This window comes from Vitis vinifera, chromosome 16 (assembly GCF_030704535.1).
Source record: "Vitis vinifera cultivar Pinot Noir 40024 chromosome 16, ASM3070453v1".
Lineage (NCBI taxonomy): Eukaryota > Viridiplantae > Streptophyta > Magnoliopsida > Vitales > Vitaceae > Vitis > Vitis vinifera.
In genome coordinates this window covers 25,738,291-25,757,686 of record NC_081820.1, presented here as the reverse complement: position 1 = coordinate 25,757,686, position 19,396 = coordinate 25,738,291, and the positions used below count along the sequence as shown (strand labels likewise).

The 19,396-nt window shown below is 31.8% G+C and overlaps 2 protein-coding genes across 2 annotated transcripts; one reads left to right on the top strand and one right to left on the bottom strand.

Annotated features, from left to right (window-relative positions):
• Positions 1-3,349, bottom strand: LOC100854786 (rust resistance kinase Lr10-like). The gene is made up of 3 exons (XM_010664698.3): positions 2,583-3,349; positions 1,385-1,411; positions 1-1,273 (listed from the first exon to the last, which is right to left on the bottom strand). The coding sequence occupies exons 1-3, from the start codon at positions 3,253-3,255 to the stop codon at positions 165-167; spliced, it is 1,809 nt and encodes a 602-aa protein (XP_010663000.2). The 5' UTR covers positions 3,256-3,349; the 3' UTR covers positions 1-164.
• A 659-nt stretch (positions 3,350-4,008) lies between these two features.
• Positions 4,009-7,520, top strand: LOC100854816 (rust resistance kinase Lr10). The gene is made up of 6 exons (XM_010664697.3): positions 4,009-4,829; positions 4,941-4,976; positions 5,078-5,110; positions 5,304-5,345; positions 5,592-5,621; positions 6,162-7,520. Exons 1-6 carry the CDS (start codon positions 4,100-4,102, stop codon positions 7,283-7,285), a joined length of 1,995 nt encoding a protein of 664 aa, XP_010662999.2. The 5' UTR covers positions 4,009-4,099; the 3' UTR covers positions 7,286-7,520.
• Positions 7,521-19,396: the final 11,876 nt, after the last annotated feature.

Genomic DNA, 19,396 nt, shown 5'->3' with positions numbered 1-19,396 from the left:
TTCTGGAATCTAACATCAATTGAGCCACTGGTATAATCATTTTATACAATCATATGTTCAATTAACAGAAATATAAATAAAGATGCTATGATGATGAACAACTACAATATGAATTTTTATTAAACTATACATTCATAATAAGTTGAACATATAGACAATTATTTTTACTCTAGTTCTGAAATTATTGCCAACTCTTGTTGAAAAACTCTACCTGGCTTGCTCAAGTTTGTTGGAACTGTTGAAGCAAAAGGGTTAGGAGGCATGGTTAACTTGTCTCCTTCTCCTTCCAACATTTGAACCACAATTTTCATGGAAGGACGATCCATTGGACACCACTGAATACATGAAAGTCCCACAATTGCTAATTTCTTTGCAATCTCAACATCTCCTTCTTCTTCAATTCGAATATGCAATTCTTCCCCTATATCCAAATGATTATAAATCCATTCTGGGAAATATACTTGGCTAGTACTCTCCACACTAACATCAATGTTCTTCCTTCCTCCAACCATTTCAAGTAACAACATTCCAAAACTATAAACATCTGACTTATAAGACACATTCCCAAAATTCCTAGATAACACTTCTGGAGCGATATAACCCATTGTTCCCCTTACAATTGTCATAGAGACTGCACTTTGTTCCTTAGAGCACAATTTGGCTAAACCAAAGTCAGAAATCTTTGGATTAAAGTTGTGGTCAAGTAAAATATTATGAGGTTTGATATCAAAATGAAGGATTCTTTGATCACAACCTTGATGAAGATACTCAATTCCTTTTGCTATACCTATAGCAATTTCTTGAAGTTTCTTCCAACTAAGTGAATAGTTCTTGACAACTTTTGAAAATATGAACTTCTCCAATGACTCATTTGGTAAGTACTCATAAATTAGAGCTCGTTTAAATCTATCAGCACAAAATCCAACTAAACGAACTATATTAACATGGTGGATTGTACCCATTGTTGCTACTTCATTAATGAACTCTTCCCCATTTCCTTGAGAATTGTTAAGGATTTTTACTGCAACAAAGACTTCATCTGAAAGCTTTCCTTTGTACACTGTTCCATATCCTCCTTCCCCTAATTTATTTTTGAATTGACTCGTAATCCTTTTAATATCAGCATAGGAGTATCTTGAGGGCTTGAGAGCTTCATAGTCTTCTAGAAACTTTTTAACCTTTACTCTATTCTCTCTTTCTACTTTATTTGAGCTATAGACTCGATAAGGCACAACAATTACTAACATGAGAAGAAAGAAACCAAAGATTGCACCTGCATAAATAAAAAGAAGAAAACTTAAACTTTTTATTTAAATAAATAGGTAAAATAACCAAATTAAAAATCTTTATCTCTATAATAAAATATGTATAAATAGAATATTACCTGTCACAATTATTTTCTTCGATACACCTATAAAAAATTAAGAAAAAAAAAAGTAATTAGCTTGTTATGCTCTTGGAATTAATAAAAACATGCTAAATTACATGTTCATGTGATATGATTTTAATCTAATTAATTTTATTCTAGGCTTCAACCTTATCTTTTTGGGTCCCTTTCTTGTATTCTATGGTTCATTTTTGAGGCAATACCAATTCTACTACTAACTCTATCCTAACTTGTAGTGGAAATTAAAACATACCCTTCTAATCCCTATTATGTATCATAGTTTTATGTTTTATAATACCGTATTGTCTTCATGACTCCCTAAACACAAATTCATCCAATTTTATGACAAAAATAAAAATGAAACTCTATGTAAAAGGAATGTGAAGAAATCTCTATCCTTATTCTATACCATTATATACAGTGATCCAATTGGTAGGTACGATGACACTTGGCGATTCGATTGACCATTAACATCAAACTTCTCATGTTAGGTATAAGGGAAAAGTCATCTATGTGGATAACCATTAAAACTAGAAAATGAATATCAATTGTATTACTTTGTATTTTTAGGTTCACGTCCTTGGAAAAATAAGAAGAAAATAAAGAAAAATATTAATTGTAAGTAGGTAGGAAAGAATCCATTATAAAAGAACTTTTAACATTTTTCTTTTATTTCTTTAATTTTTCAAAAAACTAAATCCAAATAAACATTTAACTCTTTGTTCAATAATTTCCCTTAATTTTATTGAGCGCTAAAAATTCAAAGAAAGAAAAGAAAAGGCCTTAGTTTGGATCCATTAGTTTAGCTCGATGTTTTGAGGTGAAATGCAAGAAAAACAATATATTACTTTAACCAAAAATTCATCTAACAGGAGTTTTAAAATGTAAAAAATTATTTTCACTAATTATTTTAAATTATTTTTTCAGATTTAGAGATTATTTTACCCCTTGTAATCAAATTATTCTCCTTTCTTCTTCTTTTTTTTTTTTCTTTTTTTTTTTTTTCAGATTTTCAAAATCCCAATAAAACGCAAATTCAATCAGCAGAATTTATCAGCTCATATCCTTTACAATGGTTTTTTTTTTTTTATTCCAAAATGGAGCATTTGTATATTAAATCATAGTAGAGGATATGAGGTGAGCATGAAAGATGAAAAGAAGATGAATGGGGAATTAAGATGCAGAGTCTCTTTACCTTTAATACATTCAGTTTCTGGTTCCGTGCTATTACTCTTCTTCAGTCTGCATATTTTTCCTCCTTCTGGGCAGCTTCCACATACTGATTTCGACCACTTCAAAGAAAATGCACTTCCATTGAATATAAAATCCCCATAATCTCGATTACCTGGAGCTGAAGCGTTGTAAAGCCTGTGGCAAGAGGATAGATCCGTATATTGGACATAACTGGAGGAATAAACAGCATAAACTGGGTTACCAGGGATAGAAAGGCAAGGGATGGACTGAAAACGAGATGATTCTGTTTTATCTGCGGAACAATTGAACAAGATGAAGTCCCGTTCAAATTTGAAGTGGAAGGGGGAGGCAGCTAAATTGAGGTTTCGAAGCTGTCTCGCAATGCAATTATCCGGGTCCTGGATAATGATTTCCCGGGATTTGTAAACTATTTTCTTCACCAAGAGCTTTACCGAAACTGGCAGGTCTAGCATGGTCTGATTATTCTCAGTGCAAGATAACTCAAATCCCGGATATCCACAGTGGTGTGGCTGGTGTTTTAGACGGAAAGGGAACCGGATGAGTGGACCCTGGTCGCCACAACCATTCGATGTCATGCACTCATCTCGGCCCCCTCTCATCTGCACAAACAAGGTCAGAAACAAGAACAAAAACAAACAGAGATATCGATCCATTTTTATGGAAGGAATTTGTGATTTTTGCCAAGGACAGAAGTCTCTGGGATAGGAAAGAAAGTGGGAGGGGAGATACAAATATCGCGAGGAGATTAGCCTGAAAATTTATAGAGAAGAATTGTAGGAAGGAGGATTACTGCGGCGGTACATTTTACTAATAGATTTTCACTTTATAACAATGTCCTTTCACCCTGTATCACATGTATATGTTTAGTTTGTCACTTTCAAAATGTAAGTATTCCATTTAATTTATACATATAAACATTTTTATGTAAGTCACATTACCTACTCTAAAATTTAATAATACTTCATTTATTATAATTTAAATCTAAATGGACCATCCTCCTTAATTTATTTTGTATGTTTTTTAAAAATCAAATTTTGAGTTAAAGTAGGCATTTGATTAGAAGAAATAAAACTTAATATACAAATAATAAAAAACTATATAAAACATATAGAAGTTTAAATTATTGGAAAAATGGTAACTTAGCATGATACCGTACATAATTCATTATTTGTACAAGGTTAATTTGGTATACATTATGGCCCATGTCGAGGAAAGTTGCTAATTCAGTAGTAAGATCCTTTTTTTAATAAAAAAAAAAAATTAATTTCAAATATAGTGATTCTTGATTTTCATTTTCATTATGCTAATTCAGGAGCCTCTAATGATTGAACCTGATCATGAACAGAGGGTGGGTATGCGTTTCTTCAATGTGAAGTTATCCATACATAGAAAAATCAAAGTAGTTGACTATAACAGTCAATAAGGCTCATTTGATATCTCTCTCTTAAATTGAACATAAAACAAAAGAATTCCAGCTCCGTATCTCTCTCAAATGTTATGATGTTTAGAGAAGCAAAACTTGTGGTGTTAGCGCTCTTCCACACTTTCTTCCTTGCAATTTGTGCTGCTAATGGAAACCAGACATGCCGGCCCTCTTCTTGTGGGGATATTCAAAACATAAGCTACCCTTTCCGATTGAAAGGTGATCCATCTGGGTGTGGTGATCCTGATTATGAATTGGTCTGCGAAAACAATCGTACTATGATAAACAGCCGGAATGGTGACAAATACGATGTTGCTGATATCAACTACGATCACTCTACCATTCGGGTAGTGGATCCTGGGGTGAAAAAGGGCAACTGTTTCTCAACTCCTCTCTATTCCTTGCCATATTACATCTTTGATTCATATTATTATTCGGTACTGGGAGTGAGCAATACAACGGTTTTGATGAACTGCAAGCAGCCAATAAGTGATGACAACTATATTCCTATCACTCCTTGCAACAGTAGCAATGTGACTTCATCTTCCTCACAAGCACATCTTTATGCACTAGTCGGAGGAAAATACATGGAAGTGGGAGATATTAAGTATTCATGCACCATCCTCAGGACTATTGCTACTCGATTCTTGAAGCACGACAATCTTTCAATGTCAGATTTGCAAGAAGTGCTGCTTCTGGGGCTTGATCTTTCATTTTTGAGCTTCCGCTGCAAAAGCGAATGCGAGGTGAAAGGGCTAAACTGCGACGTGAATTATAGCAATCATACCGTACAGTGCACCAAACGTATGAGCAATGTTTATTTTTATCCATTCATGCATTTATTTTGCTTGCAAGCATAAGTCCCTTCAACATTTTATAACTAATAATATTTGCTTAATTGGTTTGATCTTGCAGCTCGGAACTTTCTGAAATGGTTCTCTCTCTATATCAGTGAGACTTTGGGAGTTTACTTTTATTATCTTTCATGTTCATTTTTACTTCTATTATCTTTCTCATGTTAAATTCAATTTATGTTGTTTTTCTGTTAACAGGATCTATATTAGGTGTGGACCGTTTTATCGAATGTAAGGCTTATTAGTTCCATTTGTTGTAGAAGAAAGATAGAGATTTTTATTTTTTTATTTTCATTCCATTAATTTCAACATGGTACCTGTGGGCTGCTTAATATCATTGTCTAGTTGGCAGTCACATAGAGCAAAATGCAAAAGCTTCTTCTACTTTTACCATTGACCATATTTACTGAATTTCAACCTGCAGACTTCGGATATCTTTCGGATGGAGGCGTAACAACTTTACTTGGTAAGGCTTTGAGAAGTTCTTTATAATAATAATAATAAATTATTAATTTGATGATAAAATGAAATGATAATTTATTTTTGGAGTTCACAATAAATGAATAAAATAAAGAACTGTTATTCTAAATTACACATTCAATCCCACAATAGTCAATATGTGGTATGTGCTTAATTTTATTTTTAAATCTGTCATATGTATGAATCTTTCTTTTCTTGAACTTAATAATTTTTGTTCCTCTCATATTTGCAGCTGGGGCAGTCTTGATATTTCAACTCATGGGTAAGGCTTCCAGATCTCAATAAGTATATAATTGCACACGTCTTATACCTCTTTTTGCCTGGCACTTTTGGAACCCTTTCATTCAAGATAAAAGCTGACAATCAAGTTTGGCAATGCATTTGGTTGTACAAAATGAATCATAAATTGAAATTCCAATTTGTGAAATTCAGAAATTTTCTTTCAAATAAAATTATTATTATTTTAAAAAAAAATTTGTGATGTATTTGATTTCAAATTATTCCCAGATTTGTTAGAGTACAAGGAAATTGAAGAATAGAGTTGGAATTTGGCATCTAATTTCATTCCTTAATTTTGTACAACAAAACAAATTTTCTCAATTGATTATTCCATCCTTTATGTATATCATGCTGTCACCCAAAAGAAAAAGAGTCACATGACCATGTTTGAGTGGAAATCCAAAACCTAAGATATAGGTAAAATGACCTTTTCATTTGTTGCATTTGATGCTTGAATGTGGTTAGATGATTATAAATCTTCCTCTGACGTTTTTCATATCTTTAACATGTGATTTATATGTAGTCATGATCATCATCGGACGAGCTGTGATTGGTATTTTGTGCCTCTTTGCCTATTTAATTTACAAGTTTCGACGGAGACACTTATCATTAGATGATGATATTGAAGAATTCTTACATAACTACCAAAATCTTCGACCAATCAAATACACATATTCAGACATAAAGAAGATGACTTATAATTTTAAGCATAAATTGGGTCAAGGAGGTTTTGGCTCTGTGTACAAAGGAAAACTCCGAAGTGGCCGCATTGTAGCTGTAAAAATGTTGGTTATGTCAAAGGCTAATGGGCAGGATTTTATCAATGAAGTTGCTACAATTGGAAGAATTCATCATGTTAATGTGGTGAGACTTGTTGGATTTTGCATACAGAGATCAAAATGGGCCCTTATATATGACTACATGCCCAATGGATCTCTTGATAAGTTTGTTTTTCTTGATCAAGGAAACAACATTCCTTTGAGTTGGGAAAGATTATACAAGATTGCACTTGGAGTAGGACGTGGGATCGAATACTTACATCAAGGGTGTGATATGCAAATTCTTCATTTTGATATCAAGCCACACAACATTCTTCTTGATGAAGACTTCACACCAAAAGTTTCAGATTTCGGTCTTGCAAAATTATACTCAACAGATGAAAGTATTGTATCAGTCACTGCTGCTAGAGGAACCTTGGGCTACATTGCTCCTGAATTGTTCTACAAAAACATTGGAGGTGTATCATTTAAGGCTGATGTTTATAGTTTTGGAATGTTGTTATTGGCAATGGTGGGAAAAAGGAAGAATGTGAATGCATTTGCAAGGCATTCAAGTCAAATATATTTCCCATCATGGATTTATGATAGATATGATCAAGGAGAGGACATGGAAATGGGAGATGCCACTGAGGATGAAAAAAAGTATGTAAGGAAAATGGTGATAGTTGCGCTATGGTGTGTACAAATGAAGCCTGTGGATCGTCCTTCAATGAGCAAAACATTGGAGATGCTTGAAGGAGATATTGAACTATTGAAAATGCCTCCTAAGCCAACTCTATGGTCTATCGAGAATCATGAGCAATCCATGGTAGAGGTACCAATTTCATCATCCAATTCCATGGGTACAATCAGCTTAAATGGAAGGTAGTCCTACTCCATCTAGTTGCTTATTTTGTAATCCAATAATAATGTGTGATTGTGTCTTATGTGTAAGGTTTCTATGAGATCAGTGTATGTAATAAAATAAAGTTTCTACTTCAAACAATAGTTTGGTTCCTTGTAAGAAAGGTTATCTACAAGTAATAAAATATCATTTTAGATGTTTGAATAGTGTTCTTGCTTGCCCGTAAAATTATCAAAGAAAATCCTCCATTTCCTTTGAATTTCTATTTTTTTTTCAAGTATTCTACAAAAATAATTATTAGGGTTGTAGATGTTCAAGTAAGTTATTTTGTTATAACTTGTTGCTAGTAGTAATCTGGGCTTTCAAGGAACAATAGTGCCAATTACAACATTTCTTTTGTAAGTAATTCCATATAGTTTTTGTTAGAGAAGTGTCCTTGGGCCCTCTAAAGGTTACAATTACATTCTTGGACATTGGATTGCACCATTCCATATATGGTTCTTCGAATTAGTGGACACTTTGATTTCTCCATTCATAGATTTCTACTCCTTGTTGAAATTTAATTAGGACTTTGATCTTACCCTTCACACTTTAAATCAGGCTCTCAAATCAAAAGTTGCATTTTAATAGAGAAAGAATTAACAAAGAAGGAACAATTTGAGAGCTCAAACCTTTCCTTGGTATATGTCTATTATTATAATTCATTATGAGCATAAAATTGTAGGAGTAAATAAATATTCAAAATTTTAAAATGGTCTCCTACAGCCATAACACTCCTTCAATAATTTTTGTGGACCATTGTACATGTGGTTAATTTTGATGCTTTATTTATTGAATATGACTTTTCAAATAAAACCATCGAGTCAATTTTCTTGACACTAAAAGTAAGTTGGTCCTTATATTTATAGGACTCTATTTCTTTTATCTTTAGAAATGTGAAATGCGGTAGATGTGATAGGACCATAATACTACATGAATTATGCTGATAATACCATACATTGTATTTCAGTACGTATCTATGAGCAATGTCTATTTTAATTTATTTATGAATATATTTTGCTTGCTAGATTTCCGAAGCTTCACTCCCATTAAATATAGAATATGGGGAATCTAGATTTTCCATGAATTGGTCAAAACCTGTGTGTGGAAATTGTGAAGCAAAAGGTGCGAAATGCAGGCTGAAGATGAGTAATGACATGTAATCTGAAATTGAGTGCGTAAAGAAGCCAGAAAAAGGTACGTGCTACACAATATTAGCCTATGCCATATTCCTTTGCACCCTGATATGGAACCTCTTCTCCAATAAATGGGAATCAATATTATTAATGTGCTGCATTTGAGATTGGGTACAAATAGAAGAGGATAAGAATATATACATAGATCGTTCTATAGCATTCCAATATATCCAATATAATTCAGCCACAACATGTGCTATGAAACAATACTAAAAGTCTGTTTGGTAATAATTTTAGCAAGTGCTTTTAGCATGAAAAGTGTCTTTTAAAAAAAAAAGGGTTTAACAAAATTTATGAAATGTTTTTAAAAATTTGAAAAATTCTTTGTAGTATTTATTTTTTACAGAAATAAGATGAGTAATGACATGTAATCTGAAATTGAGTGCATAAAGAAGCCAGAAAAAGGTACGTGCTACACAATATTAGCTTATGCCATATTCCTTTGCACCTTGATATGGAACCTCTTCTCCAATAAATGGGAATGAATATTATTAATGTGCTGCATTTGAGATTGGGTACAAATAGAAGAAGATAAGAATATATACATAGATCGTTCTATAGCATTCCAATATATCCAATATAATTCAGCCACAGCATGTGCTATGAAACAATACTAAAAGTCTGTTTGGTAATAATTTTAGCAAGTGCTTTTAGCATGAAAAGTGTCTTTTAAAAAAAAAAGGTTTAACAAAATTTATGAAATATTTTTAAAAATTTGAAAAATTCTTTGTAATATTTATTTTTTAAAGAAATAGGATGAGTAATGACATGTAATCTGAAATTAAGTGCGTAAAGAAGCCAGAAAAAGGTACGTGCTACACAATATTAGCCTATGCCATATTCCTTTGCACCCTGATATGGAACCTCTTCTCCAATAAATGGGAATTAATATTATTAATGTGCTGCATTTGAGATTGGGTACAAATAGAAGAGGATAAGAATATATACATAGATCGTTCTATAGCATTCCAATATATCTAATATAATTCAGCCACAGCATGTGCTATGAAACAATACTAAAAGTCTGTTTGGTAATAATTTTAGCAAGTGCTTTTAACATGAAAAGTGTCTTTTAAAAAAAAAAAAGGGTTTAACAAAATTTATGAAATATTTTTAAAAATTTGAAAAATTCTTTGTAGTATTTATTTTTTAAAGAAATAGTTGATAAATGATTCTCATAAAAGCACTTTTAGATGAGCTTAAGCACGCTTAAAAAGAGAGGACTTTGTGGAAATCTAAACTTTACAAATTATATCGATGAAGCTCCAGAATGATAAGCGAGAAAATGTGAAATTCAGATGAAAAAATCAAATGGGTGTGAAGGTGGTAAAGAGATTAGGGGCACAGAGATCTCTGCCATAGCTGCGAGTGATGGGGTCCGAGCTCAGAATTGAGTATTAATTGGCTAGGCTGACCAAACTTTTTGAGTTTTACAAGTCAACCCAATGAAATGTGGAAACGTGGCATGAGTGAGTTCAGGTTCGTTCATCAAGTTTGTCGTTAGGCCAGATGGCCCACAATTGCTGACCGTTTTGTCTGCATGAGCTGGCTTTGTCGACCCCTCTGCCTTCTCAGGCTGGTGAGGTACAATTATGATCATTCACCCCCGGGATGGGAATAGTACACGCGTCCCAAGTACACTATATGTAATCATCTTCCTTGTGCAAATGACCTGGTGGACTTAAAACTTAAATAAAATCGAAATATTAATATATATATATATATATATATATATATATATATATATACACATACATAACTAAGGTCATATTTAATTGATGATCTAGATTAGGATAAAATATTAATGAAATATGTGTAATAGTTTAATTTATATAATGATATAAATATACTTTCTTTTTTCTTTTTGAAACCAAAATTTTATCTTTTTAAATGAAAATTTGTCATCTCCTTACAAATGTGTAATGAGCTTGATGTGATATAGGAAATGTGTGAATTTCTCAACCATGGATTTTTGGGGTCAAGTTAATTTATTGTACCGCATGCTCGATAGGCCATAAGGGATGCCAATGTTGAAAAGTGAAGTAAGGCAAAACGAAATTGACTTGCTTCTCACCGTCTTCCATCTAGCTCATCTACTTTCAAACAAAAAACCCACCATTAGAAAATTCTCACCTTCTTCCATCTATCACATCTAGCTCATCTACTTTTCCATGAAAAATCCACCATTAGTAAGTTCTCACCTTCCATCTATCACATCTAGTTCATCTACTTTTCTACAAAAAAAAATCCACCATTAAGAAGTTTTCACCCTTTCCCATCTATCTCATTGCACATATCCAAAGGCAAAGGAATCAAATACTCCAAATGTAAGGACAAACCTCAATATAATGCCAAGATTGACTAGGAGGTCTTCTTTTCAAAAGTCATATATGTATAGATTCCATCATCATAAATTAATAGTGGCCCATATGTAAGAACGTCGAACCACATGTATATGATTGACCATATGGAAACAAAAACCGTCATTGGAATTACCAAAGATGTATGATGCTACAAGGGGGTTTTCATTTAAAAAAATATATATGTATAGATTCCATTACTATAAATTAATAGTCGCCCATGTGTAAGAACATTGAGCCACACAAAAATGTGAATTGCAATGAGTTCACATGTATATGATTGACCATATGGAAACAAAAATAGTCATTGGAATTACCAAAGATGTATGATGCTACAAGAGGGTCTTCATTTCAAAAGACATGTATGTATAGATTCCATCACTATAAATTAATAGTGGGCCATATGTATGAACATTGAACCACACAAAAATGTGAAGAGCCAAGCATAGACGTCTGTAAGTGTAAAACCTAAAGTATAATTTATGTATTTTATTTTATATTTGTTGTGATCATTATCTATACACATGAAGAAGTTTCATAGATGAAAACCTAGTAAAAAAATGTTTTAATGTTTTTCTAAGGAATAGAGAAACAATAAACAACACTATTTTACCGGGAATATGAAGAAATGTTGATGTTAACATTTTTGCTTTTGGAGAGCCTATGAAAAATATCCCATTTTCTATGCAATTTTACTAGGGGAATTCTTTGTTTACAACTTCAAGATATTGAATATTTTGATTATGTGCTTTTGGAAATATTCATAATGTATCCATTCACTGTGATGGTGACTTTGACGAAATTTTTTTTTATTAAAATGATTAAAAAATGGTAGGCTCTTCACTAAGATTGTATTGGCAATAGGTTGTACAAGCCTCAAGGATTTTAATCATTTATAGTATAGCATTTCCTTCAGACAATTTACATTTTTCTGTGTGGTTCATTTGATTTCAATCAATGTTGAAATAGGGTCCACGATGATCGATGCGATGATCAACCAGGCTATAGTGAGTGATAATTCCATACAGTGCTTTTATAGCCCACCATGCTATGTAGTCAGTCAAGTAAAAAGCATGATAATTAAGAAGCCATGATCTTGTTGCTTCTTGATCAAGTAGAAATGTTAACATGTTACATAGAGTATCACTATAGGTAGAAATTGGCCTGTGTCGTTGTGTATGGGCACCGTGAGGGAGGTGGTAAACTTACGGGCACCGTTCTTTTCACTCAATAATTCATTTCTGAACGAACCATCCATCAATCAAATCGATCACAGCTCTGATTTGTTTGCTCAAGTGACGGCCCAATCACGCTATTTTCTTTTTTTTTACCATGAAGTGGCATTGGCTTGTCAATTCAGAATCTGAGTCACCGGCGTGGCATGCTACCCCATACATGTACAACAGGTACTCCTATAGTCACAGAACCACTACCAACGGTGGGGACGTGGGCCTTTGTCACGGTCCAGATTTCAAACAATTTGCAAGCGAAGCATAACAACAGACCAGCACAAATAAATAAATAAAAATAAAACAAAACAAAAATGAAATTCCAGCTGTGTACTTTGCATGACTAGTAGTATTCACCTAATAATGATCACAATAACAAAAGGAATTTCAATTGGACCAAAATGCTCATGCTCGATGGCTGCGGATGGGGGTTTTTGTGAGACGTAGTTTGGTCATTTGGGTGGATTAGAGAATCTCAAAGGCCAACAACCGAATGGACAATCTACTAACTTTGTAACAACTATTGTTGATTGCATGTGAATCACGTGGAGGGCAAATGGCAAACATAACGTTAGGGTCTCATGTTACCTTGTCGCCCAAAACCCAGAAACCAAAATCCCAAGGCTAGGGACCTTGGGTCCACCAGTGGAGTAATGGCATTTTGGAATCGAATAAAATAGCCTAGTTGTGTATGGGCTGATCACTAGGCTTTCCCCATGAGCCTATTATTGGGCTTGCTCCTCTGGAAGGCATTTTGGAACTAAATGAAATAGCCAAGAGTTGATAAACTCGTTTACAAGCCTTTTATGTTAATGTTCTGGCTGAAATGGACTAATGTTTAAAACAACATCATATTATTAAATTTTCCATTTTCACAACTCAAATCATACAAATAATTAAATAAATTACTTTTATGAAGAGATGACCTACTCAACTAATTTTATTTGATTATTGTCTTTTTATCACCAACCCTTAGTAGATTGCATAGGCTAGCACCTAAACAAAAACATGCTGGTCTAGTGAATGTCTTTCAATTGATAGTTTAAGAATTCAAGCCACCTTATAGTACATGTCTATCGTTATTATTCATTTTTAGTGTAAAATTGAAGGAGTGAATATAAATTCCATAAAAAATCTTAGTTGATCCCTTTCAAGCATCATACACTACTACAAAAATAATTTATGGTGTCACTATTTATGGTGTCACTTTTAAAATAATGACACCATAGGGATTATAATTAATAAAGGTGACACATCATATAAAAAATCTTCAATTAAGGTAGTTAGATGATATTAGTTTTATATCTATAGTGTCATTTTTTGGGAAGTGACATCATATAAAATAATTTTTTTTAAGTATTATAACTTAATGAGCCCACTTTTAGAATTAATAATGAGGGATAATATATAAAAAGCCCATTGTTTCCATATGTCACCCACAATCCAAAAAATCTCAATATATAAACCCTATATAAAATCATGATCTTCTTCTACCTTTTCTCTCACCCATAGTCAACACGCTCACAAAAACCGACATTCTTCATTTTGTGAACTCCCAGGTAACCCAAAATCTCTTAGATCTATAATTTTTTTTCTTTTATTAATGTCATTATATTAATTGTTTCAACATCTTTGTATTATGGTTTTTGTGAATTGTGTTTTCTTGAGTTGTAGGGAAAAAAAACTTAGGTTTAATCTTCTAGCATAGAAGAAAAAATTGTAGATTAATTGATTTTTTAATCTAAACCAAACACATGATCAAGTCCTTAAAAAAAAAGTGAAAAACAGGAAAAAATGAATGATTTTTAATATGTATTTGTGTGAGAATGACAGGTACAGAATTTTTTTGAGATATACTATCACATAATCTTCATCCCTTCTCAAAAACGAGAGAGGAAAAAAAAAAAAAGAATGATTTTTCTGTTTTTTTTTTAAGTGGGAATGAGATATAATTTCGTTGAGAGTATGACCAATCCGGGAAGACAATATCCATCACTTGCTCAGTAGCGAAACAAAGACGACACCTTCTTGTGCATATGCATTAATTTATGGGTCTTAAGATGTAAGATTTTGAGGAAACGTATTGCTGTTAGTGACAGAAACCTGTTAGTACTAAAGTCAATTGTTTGACTGGGTGGGTTCCAATCAAACCCTAAGGAATGGGTCAAAGGTCATCCATTAGAGTTAAAGGAATTCATTGTACGTTGTTCTTGTGCCTTAAGACAAAGTTGACTAACTCATATGCTTTGTATCCAACACGTGTAGAGGGGAAAATTAAAAGAAGGCAAAAACAAATGGTGTCATTGATTCATTTTTTCTAGTTTTAAATTCAGAAAATATCGTTTTACTTTTAATTTTCCTTTTCAGTTTTTAATTCAAAGAACATGATTTTATTTAGTTTTTATATTTAGTTTATTTATAGTTTATTTAGTTTCTAAAATCCAATTAGCTAAATATTTTATTTGATTTTGTTTTTATATTTAAGTAATTGAGTTTTGGAAAGTTTTTATATTTTGTTAATAGAAATAGAAATTTTTATATTTTTTATTATTATGAATTTCTATTATGTTAAATTGTAAGTATCTATCTCAATAAGAGATTATTAATATTCAAATGAAAGTGATGAAAGAGAGAAATATTTTAATGCTCAATTATATTTTAATGTTATTTTTTTTACATAAGGCTTTATTTATGTTTTCAATTTTGAAGTTTGATTTGATTTTTATTTATTTATTTATTTTTTACCTAATATTTTTTGCAGCTCTTGCTGGTTTTGGTTATTTATGTTATGTATGTTTTAAAGCATGGGTTGTTGTTGCCTCTTCTTCTTCTTGAATCATGTGATTAAAAAAATGGTGCATTGTTATTGATCCAATAATATTTGGAGGGTAGTTAGTGAAACGTCTGATTAAAGTTTCCCGAAATGAACTTCTGAGTCCACTAATTTTGTTGTTTAGTCCACTAAATTATGGATCTTGGGTGATTTAGAATCATATCCAAGAATTAATTAGTGGAGGCAGAAATATGATATGTGGAAGGAAAATTTGTTCTGAGTGTTTTCATAGTGGTGTTTTTTAATGATGCCTACATTTGGCTACTCGATCTTGGTGGAGAAGGCTAGTTGGGCCAGGCCATCACTTTACTAAAAGATCAGCATAAGTGGCTCTTAATTGCTTATCTAGATATGTACATAAGAAGTTCAGTCAACAATACAAAGCTACAATTGGTGCCAATTTTGTCACTAAGGAGCTCCAAATTGATGACCGGCTCGTCACTCTTCACGTGGGTTTATGTTTCAATGCTATTTTTTATGTGATGCATACTTTTATTTAGAGTATTGTAAATGAATATGCTTCGGTTAAATGACGGTATGTTTCCCCGGGTAGATATTGGACATAGCAAGGCAAGAAAGATTTCAGAGTCTCGGTGTTGCATTTTATAGAGGAGCAGATTGCTGTGTTCTAGTTTATGATGTTAGTGTTAATTCAATTTTACATAAGGGTTGATCACCACCATTATCATTGAGGCCTAGTCCGACACATGCAAGTGTTGGGAGGAGTGGGGGAGCACACGTGGAGAGTGGGAAAAGGGGCAGAGGGGAAGAAAACAATAATAAAACCAAAGAAACATTTGGAGTACTTTTAGTAACAGACAACTGCTTTAAGCTTGAGAGGTTGGCAAACTGAGCTTCTGTTATGACACCTTCCCATGAGTTCTCATTGAGCTCTTGCACCACCAGTGATGAGAGTTGCCCAAGGCTGTTTGGGATGACCCATTTGATTCTGCGAGAGGTATAATTCCTGTAAAGAGGATAACCATGTGAGGACTTAAAGGATATTGTAAACATGTAAGTTCTTCCTATTATTTTTCATAGTATTATTTTTAAATAAAAAAAAAAATACATTCACCTCAAACACATTTTTTTATTATTTATATATATTAAAACATATAATATTTACCTATTTTAAACATGTACCCATTGAACTTATTTACACAGGGCTCTTCGAATATCTGCAAAGAAAACATCTAAGAGGGAGCCATCTTGGCAACTAGTGCAGGTGACATCCAAAAATTTTTCTTTACACATTAGCTTGTGCATTTGCACCATTTATATATGTGAGTACTAATGTTATTTTATAATTAATCGATTAGTGTCCAAGACAAGAAGGAGGGTTTGAATGTGGCTACTTTGTTATGAGATTCATTAAAGAGATAATTTTTTATCCTACAATTATTGCTTCAAAGGTATTACTTATTTAATGAATTGTACATAGTTTTAGGCTTCCAAATGTTATGCAATTTTAATGTTATTTTCTTATTTGATTTCAGTTTCGTGATAAAAAAACATATTCTCAAGTAGAATTCGATGAAATTAGAGGAGAATGGGCTACTTTTGTGCTACAACTAATCATGAATCATGTTGATGCATCATGATCACCATGCATGGTGAGTCCCTTAGCTACTACATGAATTTTTTCATAGGTATGGTATAGTATTGCTTATTATTTGAATAATGTTTCTATTTGAAAAAAAAAAATAGTTCTTAGATTTGTTCATTTATGATAACATCGGTCCATGTTTATTTTCTTCAATAAAAATCTCTAAAACTCGTTAAATTATGAAATGCAGGTATACACTCTTGGGAGGGTGAAATGGAGAATAAAAAGCAAGAAGAAGGCAACAAGATTTTGGGTTTTTAAATGCAACTCCTATGTCATACGTTGTAGGACATAAACGTTACTTTAATTGCAACTGAGAAATTTAGATTTTTAGATGAGACTTTTATGTCATTTTATAGTTAGCCGGTTTTATGCTTATGAAATGGAGGTATACATGAATCTTGGGATCTTTAACATTTCTAAATCATGTTTTGGTATGTATTCACTCTTCTTTTTTAGATTTGATGGGTTTGATATGTTGGACATACTATCCTTTTGTGAACAGTTGATATACAAATATTTTTAGATGATCAATGTATTATGAGTTATTCCAGAAACATTACAGAAAAATGAGTTAAATATAATATAATTGTTATATTTATGGACAAAATATAAACAGGTTAATCTTATTAATTCATAAGCATTGCAAAAATCAACAACTAAAACCAATCATATCTTCCACAATAATTTACAATGATGTGACACCATAACTCAAAGATGATACATTTAATGTGACATCATAACTTAAAGATGATGTATTTAATGTGACACCCTATCATCACTAGAAATATATGGTGTCACTTCTGAATGGGTCACCATTTATCTACTTTGGTGTCACTTCCAAATACGTCACCAATTGATACCCTCTATGGTGTCAGTGGAGAAGGTGACGCTATGTTGTAGTGACACCCTATGTTTATGGTGACTCGTTATAAATGTCATCATATACCTTTTTCCTTGTAGTGATAGTCCTTCAATAATTCCAATAAGACTATTGACAGTGACTATTATAGTGTCATCAATTGTATAGTCCATTATACATGTGCCAATTTCAAACAATAGCTTACCAATGAATTTTCTTACCAATAAATGGATATTTGTCCTCACCTTGGAATACTTTAACATCTTTGCAGAAAGACATGTGATTGCAGAATAATTTGCGACAAATAATCTTTTTTGTTTTGTCTTGCTTGACTAACCAAATAAAATATTGATTGATCTTTATTATGAAGGTGCCTTGATAGCTCCTTCAAGTAGCCAGGAAAGTTCTCTTTAAAATTGCTTAGTTTGTACTATCATTGCAAGAAAAAGGTAAATGTTATTTATCATCTTCTTATAAATATTAAGTAGATGCAAATTATGAAATTACATAAAATAATGTCATATTTAATTGATGGTCTAGACTAGGATAAAATATTAATGAAATCTATATGTGTGTGTGATATTTTAATTTATATTATCATATAAATATACTTTTTTTTTCTTTTTGAAACCAAAATTTTATCTTTTTAAAATTAGATTTTTAAATTTTTTTTATTCAAAGTGATTAACATGAAATATTTCGAAAAGAAATATTTTAGTGATCCAACGAATATGAGAAATAAATTTACTATCCAAAATATAAGTATATATATTCCATTTTTCTTCATGAGATTGTTAAATTCAATATTGTCATAAATCATAGCCCTCCAATAAGACTTTGACTACTATATTGTCATAAATCATGTATCATATGGTCCATTATACATGTGCCAACTTCAAACAATGGCCTACCGAGTGAATCTCTCAACAATAAATGAATATTAGCCCTTGCCAGACTGTAAGACATGTGATAGAGGAAGAATCTTTGAAATTTTCAAATATGGATTCTTGTGGAAAAGTGGGTGATATATTTCAAAAAGCCGACAATTAATTTTTTGGGTTTTGTCTTGCTTGACTATCCAAATAATTTTTTGAGTTTTGTCTTGCTTGACTAACCAAATAAGATATTGATTGATCTTTACTATGAAGGTGTCTTGGCAACTTCCCCAAGTAGTAAGAAAAAGCCAAATATCATGTACCACTATCTTATGAATGTTAACCAAATACAAAGTGGTGAAATTATATAAATTAAGATTATATTCAATTGAGGGTTTAAACTAGGATAAAATATTAATTTGTATTTCATATATATATATACATAATTTAAATTTGTATTATAATATAAAGATGCTTTTATTTTTCTTCTTTTTGTAATAAAAATTTTATTTTTCTTTATTTGAGATTTTTCTTCTTTTTATAAAAGACATCTATATTGCATGTTTTTTTGTGAGATTATTAAATCTCATATAAAGGGATATGATAAATAAAATGAATAATCATTTTTCTTATCTATTTTTCAACCAAACATAAAATAAAGTTGATATGATCTTAAGAGCATAGCATCTATCTTAGATAAAGCAAACAAAAAAAAAAAAAAAAAAAAGGTTATTATGATTTGCAAATAAAACTAAAATGTAAATCAATTATTTTGAAGAATATAAATGCCCATTACTACAACCCTTGTACATGGATCAAAATTCTTAGTTGGTCCCTTTCAAGCATCATATTCCTTCAATAATTCAAATAAGACAGCTTTGTTGATCTTGGCCACCACATTGTCATAAATCATATAGTCCATTATGCATGTGTCAATTTCAAACAATGGCCTACCAATGAATTTTCTTAGCAATAAATGGATAGCAACATATTCCTTCAACTACTCCAACAAGACTGGTTTTGTTAACAATGACCACTATATTGTCATAAGTCATATGGTCCACTATACATGTCTCAATTTCAAAAAAAAAAAATGTCTACCAATGAATTTTCTTAGCAATAAATGGATCTATGA

What these genes read in the sequence shown, in the direction of transcription:
- LOC100854816 (XM_010664697.3), top strand. Translation starts at nt 4,100, where the DNA reads ATGATGTTTAGAGAAGCAAAACTTGTGGTGTTAGCGCTCTTCCACACT. An exon ending in TACCGTACAGTGCACCAAAC is followed by an intron (nt 4,830 to 4,940) that starts GTATGAGCAATG and finishes TTGATCTTGCAG; the next exon opens with CTCGGAACTTTCTGAAATGG. An exon ending in CTTGATATTTCAACTCATGG is followed by an intron (nt 5,622 to 6,161) that starts GTAAGGCTTCCA and finishes ATTTATATGTAG; the next exon opens with TCATGATCATCATCGGACGA.
- LOC100854786 (XM_010664698.3), bottom strand. Translation starts at nt 3,255, where the DNA reads ATGGATCGATATCTCTGTTTGTTTTTGTTCTTGTTTCTGACCTTGTTT. An exon ending in AGAAACTGAATGTATTAAAG is followed by an intron (nt 1,412 to 2,582) that starts GTAAAGAGACTC and finishes AATTTTTTATAG; the next exon opens with GTGTATCGAAGAAAATAATT. An exon ending in GAAGAAAATAATTGTGACAG is followed by an intron (nt 1,274 to 1,384) that starts GTAATATTCTAT and finishes TTATTTATGCAG; the next exon opens with GTGCAATCTTTGGTTTCTTT.